The 11,421-nt window shown below is 39.7% G+C and overlaps 1 protein-coding gene across 1 annotated transcript; it reads right to left on the reverse strand.

Moving 5' to 3' along the window:
• Positions 1 to 890: 890 nt before the first annotated feature.
• On the reverse strand, positions 891 to 9,919 carry pcgf6 (polycomb group ring finger 6). Its single transcript, XM_026190873.2, has 10 exons — positions 9,446 to 9,919; positions 9,106 to 9,205; positions 8,750 to 8,846; positions 6,058 to 6,113; positions 5,903 to 5,962; positions 5,213 to 5,330; positions 4,458 to 4,485; positions 3,942 to 4,040; positions 1,898 to 1,984; positions 891 to 1,779 (listed from the first exon to the last, which is right to left on the reverse strand). The coding sequence occupies exons 1-10, from the start codon at positions 9,518 to 9,520 to the stop codon at positions 1,729 to 1,731; spliced, it is 771 nt and encodes a 256-aa protein (XP_026046658.1). The 5' UTR covers positions 9,521 to 9,919; the 3' UTR covers positions 891 to 1,728.
• Positions 9,920 to 11,421: the final 1,502 nt, after the last annotated feature.

Genomic DNA, 11,421 nt, shown 5'->3' on the forward strand with positions numbered 1-11,421 from the left:
GTGCTGGCATATTTCTTTCATTTACTATAGCTGCTTTGGTTTTGTTTTTTTTTAAACATGTAGAAACACAGATGCAAGGTTAAAATTGTCCCTTTTCTTATATTAACCTCCTAGGACCTGGCGTCCACAAATGTTGACATCACACTTTGGGTTATTTAGACCAAAATACTCAATTTTGCTGTACAAGGGCCTGATATCCACTTACGAGGACATTATACTGCTACTGTTCTAGCAAAATTTTAAACGAATATCCTCATATGTGGCTCTTATTTTTGTTAGAAACAAAAATTGGGCAAAAAATAAATCTGCTTCTTTGTTTTTACATTCATCAGGACCCAATCAGCCCAAATATCAAATAGAAATTAAAAATGCATGCTGTGGAAGAGTTCGGGTCTTAGGAGGTTAAAACATTTCAGAGACTAAATGAGCAGTTAAACCTCTTTACACTGACAAAGAGGAGAGTTTGACTTTGAGACAACAGTTGTGATTTGCCACTTTATATATGACTGACTTGAACTGGAACGGTCCACTTTAAATGCAAAATGAGTTTGACGTCCCTGATCTACAGGCTTTTATTGCACAGTATGTAGTGGCAGCATGTGCGTCACTGGTGGAACATTGACACTAGTGTCATTTCCCCCATAGGAACCATGTAGGTTAGGTGTACTGTTTATGGACAAGTGGATCCATAGTGTAACGCTTTACACGTTTGCCTAACGACAAGCAATTTCACAGATTTGAGCCCAGAAGGAGACAAATGCTTTTGGATTTTTCATAGGAAACTACTTAATACGATAAATTATAAAATCTGAACAATTTAAAATGCTTTAGTCCATCCATTCATTTCTTTCTAAATCTCTAAAAACAGAGACCAAGGATGAATCAGGAAATATTTCTCAGTTGTGCTTTTATTAATTCAACCTGACAAAAGCAAGTACAAACATTTTTTTTACCAAACCATATCAAAGACTTTATACAAACTCCCTTTAAATAACTGTTTTTGTACTCAAAGTATTTTTGAGCTGATCAGTTTTTTCTATTAACAGCAGAAGGAAGTCAACAGCTCTTAAAAAACTATCAAGCTCTAAGAAGCAAGCGTTAACATACATAAATCTTTGGCAGTGGCAGTCCTTTTCTTGCAGCCCTTTAAATCACAGCTTTGTAGTCAACATAAATCATTAAAGACAATCCCTGGGTTGCAAAAAGTTGGGTAAACTAGACAGATGCTGCCTATACTGCTATAGCAGCTTTAAGAGTTTCAGATCCAGTCACAGTGGTTCAGTCCAGTTTCCGCTACAGAAACAGTAGCAAACAGTTTTAAACAAATCTTCAAACAACAGCCTAGCAGGAACAGAAATGTGTCATCTTCATTTATCAGGTCAAATTCATGTTATACACGTGGGTACCAAGTAGTTCAGATGGATGTCATCTGTGTCCAGCAGATTTGTGGTAACTATGAACTAAAGATAATCATCTTGTTTGTTAAAAATTCAATCAAAACAGTTCATTTTCCAGTCTGCTCAATGAAGAAGTAATACATTAAAGTTTGCCAGGTGCCAAATGTGGCTATGTTCAGGTTTGAATTTTATATGTTTTGTAATCAGCTAGCAACAATTCATTAGAGTCTAAAATCCAAGACCTTTATGAAGACACGAGTCTTATAAAGAGAAACAAAGACCAAAATGTCAGTTCAGCAGTTCAGATCATGGCTAAATCCACGCCTCATATTTAAGACTGGGAGGGCAGCACCAAGCCAAAGTGTAGCACCAACAAACCGTCCTGGAGGAAAGACAAACAAAAGCAAAGTGATTACTCACAGGATGATAACCCCCAGCCTTCTGTAAAACTTCCAATGTTATTACAGGTTAGTCCTACTACGTGCTTTTCTGGTTCTAACCTGTAGTGCATCTTCGCCCACAAAGTTCTGTACTTCTTTGAGTGACTGGTAGTGATCTAGGAGGTGATCTCCACAAACCACATCTACCTGCCGGACACACACAGACAGCATTACAGACCATCACAGTGATTCCAAGCGAGAACATTGGGTAAAAATCAAGGCATTCAATCCAGACCCCCAAGCTGAGGTACAAAATTCTGGATTCGCAGTTTGTAACAGATCCTGACAAAGAAAAAGACCTTCAGGAGGAGTGTGGCCATATTTATCAGGAGGAAAGGTAAAGTCTTTAATTTCAAGAAATCTGTACCAACTGTTAAACACGATGGCGAAAACAGCTTCAGTGGTTTAGATCTAAAAAAAGTTCAGGAAGCCTTGAGAAGGCTGAAGTTGGGACCTCAAACCTACTCACAATACAAAGCCTGTATATAAGTCCCAGCTGTGCTAGCAAAGCAAGCATTTTAATACAAATCCACAAATCCTGCGCAGAAGACAGGTCAAACATCCTACCAGTTATCTTACCACAAGTATAATTTGGACACTTCTCAGTAAACGCAAAATAAAGAAAACTTTGCATCAAATTCATGAGTTTTCCCCCGTCAAAGACATAAACATACTTCAAAGAAATGATTCTAATAGCGACATCGCCTTGACATTTCTCAGTGTGTAAACTTTGGAAGCAGGACGTAGACACCTGGCAGTTATAAATTAAAGCGCAACAAGATGTAAAAGCTAAGGTTGAACCTCAGATTGTTGGAACATCTCCTTCATTAAAAAGTGACCTGCAGGTTTGTCCAGACAGGAAACCTTAGTGTCACACCGAGACCAGGAAATCAGTGTAAGCTGCTAATCCTCTCCCCTGTGTTACGAAATACAAAACGCACAAATACCTTAAAACTCTGATCACACTTAATGTTTCTCTTCTGGAAATGAGGACAATTCTGATATTAAGTTTATATATTTGCAGCACAAATCATCTCCTACTGCAGGTTCACTACTCTGAGACAGAAATATGGTATCACTGTTCTAATAACTAGACTCTAATCAGATTACAGTTGTATTTAAGGACTCTCTGTTGTCCTTTAGAAGCCGGCAGCCTGCTGAGTTTTGACCTGAGCTGCTGAGTCGTCAATGTTCAGCTTGTATTCCCTGACGTGTACACGTGCACTCCTCATTCCTCTTATATTTTGATGTCTGGATAACTTTTCCACTTGTCTCCCATCAAGATGAACCGTTGGGAAGTTCTCATCAGCCAGTGAAACTGAAGAAGCCTCATAGAAGAAATGGGAAACATCCTCCAGACAATCCTGATAAACACTCAATAATTCTCATCATACGGCTTTTAGCAGAGCTCAGACAGACAATGTGTGATGGTAGTTACCGGGTTACAACAAGGACCCTACAGCGCCACCAGACACCACTCCTCTCTCTTGCTTGGGCATTGTTTACCTGTGCTCAGTTTTCAATGTTCTCCAATGAGTTTCTGTATTTTAAACTACTCGACTGGTCTTCTCTCTTGTTTAATCCACAATGTATGAGTATAACATTATACATGTTATACTCATGTATAACAAACAAACGTATAACAAATGAGTCACCCTCGACATCCCTACTTACTATCAAGATATGCAGAAATGCATCTCTTGCCCCACTGCAGCTAATAAAGGGTCCGGTGAGTTTATGTCAACCAAATATCATTAAAATAAACTGCAGGAACAAATCAGAGCGTTAAAAAGCCTTAATGCTGTAACATTCCTGGAGTGCAGGTTTCCATGCAAAACAAACCGATTCAATGTGCATCATCCTCCACAGGTGTATGCTGCCCTGAAGTGTGCAAAATGATTGAGAATACATTTCTTTATTGGATCATGCATTTCCTGTCTGCACGCCCTTTGACAGCCCTGTGGGCTCATAGATTGTTCCTACTTTAGAATAATATCCACACACTTGTTGTTCTCTTTAGTGTAGCGCTAAATTCTATTACTGTCCTGCTTCCAAGTCTGTAAGTGTGCAGTCTTGCACCGAGCTGTAAGCCTGGCAGATTCACCTGGCAAGATGGGCTCAGCTCCATCTTCCTCCTGATGAAGAGCTCCACGTGGCGAACGGTGGCCTCACCTGACACACGGACGTACCGCCTCTCCAACGGCTAAACGGAAAAAACAGAAACTGTATAAGACACATTTATAAAACCAAGACAACATTTTCACCCTCTCAAACTCTGACACCGATTTCTTGTTGTTAAACGTTACACTGAAACTGTAAGTGAGGTACTTTTTGCTCACTGTTTCTTGTAGCCTAGCCATGTCAATGCCCCCTCCCACCCACATAAAACCCCAAACTAATGTTACAGTAAGCAGGCTTGAAGTTAGTGAGGAACGCGCTGCAGCTGCCAGCATTGAGTCCTAAAACACGGGAAAAGATTGAACCATTTAAACTTTGCAGCCTATAGATATATGAGAACCACAAAGGAAAACATGAGACACAACTAGCCTTTAACAGGTCCTGAAATCAACGGCATATAAGTGTTATAATCATCTAAAAGCCTTCATATTAAAGACTTTACCTTGTAGTTGCAGATGCCCTCTTCAGCCCTGAAAACAAAGAAGAGATTCAAGAGATGTTCCAAGTTTTTGGCTGTAAAGAAGCTGTCAGTTTGAGACAGTGGAACCACCTGCTGGTATTTCTATGTAACTGCACAATAAACCTGAAAAACCCATGTTTAACTTCATTCATCTCAATCGTTTTTCAAATCAGATCTTTAATGTAGGTCAGATTTGAGTATCTGGATGTCAACTTATCTATAAAACAAAAACATTAAAATCGCGTTCTGCTTGACCTGGCTGCAACTGACGCCGCCACCAGATTTAAGCAGCAGGGCTGAAGCACTGTCCAAATATGACTGAAGCACAGTTCAAACCACCTCCAATTGGTTTGGATTTTTCTAAAAATAGTATTTCATTTATTTTTTGTTTTTTCCCACCAGTACAGCCTTTTTCAATTCAATCAGGGAGCAATCTATAAATCTGCCCCCCAAAAAAGATTTGGACAGAGTGTCTAAAGAAAGCCTTGAGATGTGGAGCCAAAAACTAAAGGCACCCATCCTTTTACGAGTCTCTCATAAAAGCATAAAAAGATCGTCCACCATCCTGCTGACAGCAGTAACTGCTCTAATCAGGAACCACAAAGCAGTGACTGAACTCTCAAAACAAGAGCTAGAAAGACTGACCACAAGTAAATTGATTGGGAACAGTGTTATTCTCACTAATGATTAACAAATAATAAAATAAAAACAAACAACCATACAGTACAAATGTTTACCCAACAAATTCCAGGAGCAGAGACACATCCAGCTCTGGAGGAACGGTAAACACAGACTGAGGAACGTTGTCCTTCTTCTGCCTCTTTGTAACAGCAGGACATGGAGGGGAGACGATCACTGCAAGAGAGGAAGGAGAACCCTCAGCACTGCTGTGCTCCATCTTTACACTTACAGTTCTTGATCTGTAAATCTAAAAAGCATTTTTACTCGTTTCTAGTCTGACATTACTACGTTTAAGGAGTAACACAGGCTGCACAATTATAGCACAGCTCTAAAAATGTCAACCCTTAGCACTCCGTCTATCTTAAAGTAGCCCTTTAACGAATTCAAATCAGGATATGAGAGCTGACAGAGCAAACATCCACAGCAACAGAAATTACAGCGATACATCAAATTTGGATTTTGCATTTCAATCATAAGGCATCAGCAGCAGAAGAGAAAAATGCTTGAAAATGAGCGAGAGGGGGGAGCGCTGAGGCTTCGGGCTTCTCTTGGAAATGTGTCTGTGTTTAACATGACAACCCAGTGCTGTCAAATTATAAGAGAGAAAAGAAGAAGAGCACAGCAGCTCCTCGTTAAACACTAAACTGTCAAAGGTCATGTGGTCAGTTATTACTTTAGCTGGTACTTACATACTGTATATTACAATGTATTGGCCTTACTACACTTCAACAGTTGAAACATGTTACCTGGTTTTGGTACATCCAGTCCTCTCTCTTTGTAAAAGCTGCACATTTGTTCTCTTTCAACTGCATTTTTGGGGGGGAGAAAGAGAGAGATCACATTAAAATGTGGACTGGAAAATGCAGCACATCAGTTATGCTTCATATGCCTGCATACTCACGCTCTTCCAAGAAGGGAACCATTTTATAAACTATATCCTGAAGTTGTCTGTCAGGCCTGCAGGGAAACGAGACAAACCTGTGAATCTCATATCTCAATGCATACTCGTATTAAACATGGCTAAAGTTTCCATTGGGGAGGTCAATGTGTGTTCAAGTAGTCCCTGGAAAAAGGCGAGCATCCCTTACAGCATTTTTTCACTAGTACCTACTCAGCTTGAATCGGTTTTAGGGTTTTTCATTAGGTGGTAGCACCTGGTATCAGGTAGAGCAGGGCGAGATGACCAAAAATATTTATCACGATATACATTTGAAAATTTGCGATAACGATATAACTGATGATATAATTGACACTAGACAAAATACTTTACAACTCCACAACTTTATTAGTGCAAAAAAACAAAACAAAACAAAAAAAAAAAACAGCTGTTTTTTTATGTGCATTAAAGTTATATAAAAATGTAACAGTGCAAATTTCTTGCTGACAGTTTAACCAAAAGGCATTTCCAGTGGAAATTGGCCGACATATCCTCAGCATAACCATGTATAATATCCACAAAACTTAAAGAGGTTATACACACACAATACGGTAATATTATGTTGAAGCACAGTACGTATCACTCCGCGAGGCTCCTGCCTACGATAGCCGTAATGCTCCGACAATCCATCAAGTATTGCGGCTTCGTAGCTCAGCAAAGTCGTACTAAAACATTTGACAGATTTTCGAGCGCCGTGTACATAAAATCGTTTCGAGGTCAGTAAACACAACCAGAACTCATACATAAGGTACACGGGATTATAAGGGGCGCTGTCGATATTCAGAAAAATCAAAGGATTGATTTTAAGTGTGCCGTATTTTGCAAGAAAAACACGGTAATAACGACGGCCCGCTAGCATGCTCTACCAAAAATAGTGCTTTGTTGTGTATCTGACGGTCGAAAGCTAAACCAGTTCCACACTGAAGTTGCAGCATTTTTACAAACCACTTCTGCTTCATCCGTTTCATTCAACGATCCGCTTTCGCCCTCATTCTCTGTCGCCGCCATGTTTTTTCCACCATGTGCGTATGAAAACAAAGGCACTGCGCATGCGCGTTTTACCCATTTTCTATCGCGATATTTCTTTTTTTTTTTCGTTGCCCAACATTATACAGGTATTACCGCCAACGGTATGATATGGCCCAGCCCTAGTATCAGGTACCTTTTTAGTGCCTACTCAGCCAGGGTTCCACGTGATTTGAATGTTCTGAAATGTGACATCAAAACACTGACTGGGTAGCCAGTGGCATCATTCAAGTCATGAGAGCGACTCCATTTTTGGAGACATTTTTGAAACCCGGCTACACAAAAGCCAACACTGTGCTCCCAGAGTCTGATAAAAGTCATAGACAGAGCAGCAGGTATTCCATCACCTCGATGTCCTCCATTGTTGTGTTGTGTTTGTGTTATGTACAAATGACGTAATAAGACTTTTAGCCGCGTTGCTATAACAACCCCATGCACATTTAGGAGGTACTCAATTTTAATGGAAAACAACCAAAACTGAGTCAAGTTGACACTAATGGAAAAGAGACATTAGTTACACGTCTCTAGGCTCAGGCTGCTGGGGTCACTGTGATAGACTAAAGCACTCATTTCTTCTCCACTCCCCTGATTTCAGTCCTGTCCCAAAGTCTTGAGCCACCCTTATTTCATCATATTCTGCTATGAAAATATGAAATCGTTCCATTTTTTAAAAAAAATGTGCACATAATGGTTATTCAGCATATTAAGTACTTTACAGATGGAACTGCATGGCAGATCAGCCTCATACGATACAAGACAAATCAACATGATTGGCTGAAACGCAGCACCAAACCATGACAGGCTGTAAGAACTCACTGCTGTACCTCTCTCCTCACCTGCTCCGTACTCTGTACAACCATCTGAACCAAAACTGTCTACTGATAGTACTGATCTGGCATAAAAATCTGCCAAATCACAACATGAAGAGCTACTCTACTACTGACATCTGACCCACGTTAAACTCATGGACTGAACATACACACACCCACAATGGACAACTGTACCCTCAAACACACAATAATAACATGGACTGAACCACCACTCACAACCACTAGCACTTTATATAGCCTCTGTAGAAACTATCTACACCCTCACTTATCTTAACTGCACTACTGTATAGCTCTGTGTAAATAATCATTCTGTACATTCAATAATCTTTAATCCTACAACTGTTTACAACTTGCATAGTTCCCATTTCTGTATAGCTGTATATCTCAGATTCTGTAAAGTTATTTATTTCATATTCTGTATAGTTTTTCATATTTATATCCTGTTCATATCCTGTACATAGCTTGTACTCACTACAGCCTTTACATACTTAGTTATAGAATATTCACAACATACTTCATACCGTGTACATTATAACATACCATAATAGACCCATTTCTGTAGTATACTTACATATCTATACTATTGCTAATATATATTGTAATATATCTATATCACTAAAGCACTTCTGGATGGATGCAAACTGCATTTCGTTGCCCTGTACCTGTGCATGTGCAATGACAATAAAGTTGAATTCTATTCTAATTCTAATTCTATTCTACTCGCTGTGCTGACCCCTTTTGAAAAAAGCACCTGAAAGTTGCTTAGATGATTCCTATATGACCAAAATAGTCAGACTCACCTGATGTTGTAAAGAGGTTGTGTCTGATGGACAACAATGCTGCATGTGGGACACTTGTTGCTGTAGAAGAAGTGCTTCACAATGCAGCTTTTGCAAACTTGGGGAGGAAAGAAAAAGCACAAAAAATACTTTTCAGACATCAAATACCCATTTCTCACATGCCCACAAAAAATTTTAAGTATCATTTAAATAAATCATTTACAATGCAAACTATGCAAACAGACACTGCTTCATATACATATTTCATGTATTTGTGGCAGTTACAAGAGTTTTGCACAGCACTGCATAAATGCTGATACCACCATTATTCCCACCACATTAAATCATTAAACGCAGCAGATAAAGATGTAACTCACATGTGTGCAGACACTCTGTGATGGTGGTGGCATCTATGAGGAACCCACAGCAAAGGGCACAGCGGATGTATGGATAGAACTGATTAAGGGGGAGCGTGGGCTGTGGAAATATAAACAAACCAACGTAAATGATTACATGATTTAAAAAAAAAATCACTATAACCTTATAATTACTTTGCGTCAGCTACTATTTATATTAACGTGTACATTCCGTGTAGTGCATTGTTCTGCTAAGTTCAGTGGGCAGGACAGCTCTTGAACAGTAGATATAACTGTCAGAACAGCATGAAAAGCCGCCTCCATTATGAATAAACAGCAGGGAAAACACCTGTAAACGCACCTCGTCCTCGGAGTCGCTGTCTGATGCGTTCGCTGACCCTTCATGACTCGTGCGACCTAACGGAGGCGATGACATTCCCGCTTCAAAACCCTTCACTCGTCTCTTTTAGTTACGGCCAAAATGGAAACAAACAGCTTCCTCTGGCTAAATTTCAACTTTGCACTAACGAGCGACGTTTTCTTTAAGGCTGGCTAAACTTGTTTTTAAGTTAGCCACGCTCGGCTAGGCGGCTAACGTTAGCTGGCTTATTACATGCAACACCAGAAAAAAAAAACGCACGTGAAAGCGGCAACCGTCTAGCAGCTAACGTTACTGAAAATGACTAAGTAAAAAACATCCTTCAGACGTACTAATGCCTAAAAGTTACATTTAACATAAAACGATATCACGTCCTAACTTAATGCACTTTGTTGCTTTCTTCATGCTCATATAAACAACTCAATTTCCCTCGCTCGTGTTCGGCGAATGGCGACTACATTACAACTTCCGGTCTGGGTACTTCAAAATAAATGTCATCTGACCCTAGACTTGAGCATAAATTATACATAAAACCTACTATTTTCTTTATCACTAATATATAATTAATATACTGTATTGAATATATAGTGGCTCCCAAGTGTTCTTTAAAGAAATTTTCAACAAACAATTGTATGCCTGTCTTTATGTGTTTAAGTAGCTGCTGTTGTTAGAAAGCAATTGAACCTTCACAGACTCTGACTCGTTAGGCAGGTTGACATGTGCCCGTGAATGACTCTGAAAGTGTTGTACCGAAGGGTTGACTGCGCTGTATGAGATACTTATGGCTCATGGAAATGGACACTTTGTAATGAATCAGTGAAATTCCTGTTAATCCTCCTGCACAGAAATTGGCTGTAATTCAATAGGCGAACAGCAGAGGGTGCTTCTGAGACAGTCTTCAATGAATAGCTAGTAAAGGAGCTGAACGGCTAAACTAATTACCAGAGCTCCATCCACACGAAATAAAGTCCAGGCAATGTAGTGACCAGAGATCATAGATAGAAAGTTAACTATAGGCTGCTGCTTGACTGAAACGTGGCAACAGCCTATTGATTTTGTTTCACTTAATGGCTCTACTCCATCTGAGTTTGTTTACATCTGTCAACCTCGCAACTCCGGGCGGCCTCGCGATAATTCACCACAAGCACTGGAAAGTTCTCCCTGTCACCCTTCCACTCATTTGATAACGTCGCTACTTGGATCTACTCCCACTATTATATGTACTGTGTACCGGCCACCTAAGCCAAATAAGGATCTGATCATAAGTTTATTTCTTTTACTGTAAATACAACAGCCTCAAAAACCTGTACTCCCCGTGACATCACATTTAGGAAAATTAATAATATTAACCCTGCTGATCTTTCATCTGCCATTTATGATTTTCCATTTGTTCACAGCACCTCATCCCCAGATGAACTTGTTTCTCACTATAATGTCAACCTCCACAACCTTCTTAACATATTTGCTCCACTTAAACACCAAACTGTCTCATTTTCCCGTTCAGCACCATGGTTTACTCTTAACCTGCGCCATCGCAAAGCTAAAGGACGCCAAATGGAACATCTGTTCAAGAAAACTGGACTTACCATACACAAAGAAATGTATAACGATCATATCTGCATTGCTTCAGCCAAATCTGCATACTATTCTGGTTCAATCAGCTCTAGTAAAGGTAACTCCAGGTCTCCCTTTTCATTGTTTAGTAAAATTACAAAACCTCCGGACTGATTCCCCTCTCATATAGACTCTGCTGACTTTCGCAACTCTCTTATATAGTTTTTCACTCATAAACTGTGAGGTAGACTTTCTGTCTTCCTCCCAGTCATTTTCATTTTTACTCTTCCCTCCATAGCTGATGTATCAAATCTTATTCAAAAATCTAAATCATCCACTTGTCAGCTTGACCCTCTTCCCACTGTGTTAGTTAAAGCTTGTCTTCCCTCACTGGCTCCTCTCAT

This window comes from Astatotilapia calliptera, chromosome 13 (genome assembly GCF_964374335.1).
Source record: "Astatotilapia calliptera chromosome 13, fAstCal68.1, whole genome shotgun sequence".
NCBI lineage: Eukaryota > Metazoa > Chordata > Actinopteri > Cichliformes > Cichlidae > Astatotilapia > Astatotilapia calliptera.

Excerpts from the sequence above, each read along its gene's own strand:
- pcgf6 (XM_026190873.2), bottom strand. The coding sequence starts at position 9,520 with ATGTCATCGCCTCCGTTAGGTCGCACGAGTCATGAAGGGTCAGCGAAC. Across the intron at positions 1,985-3,941 it reads AGCTGAGCCCATCTTGCCAG|GTAGATGTGGTTTGTGGAGA; the intron begins GTGAATCTGCCA and ends TGTGTCCGGCAG. Across the intron at positions 1,780-1,897 it reads TGGGCGAAGATGCACTACAG|GACGGTTTGTTGGTGCTACA; the intron begins GTTAGAACCAGA and ends TCTTTCCTCCAG.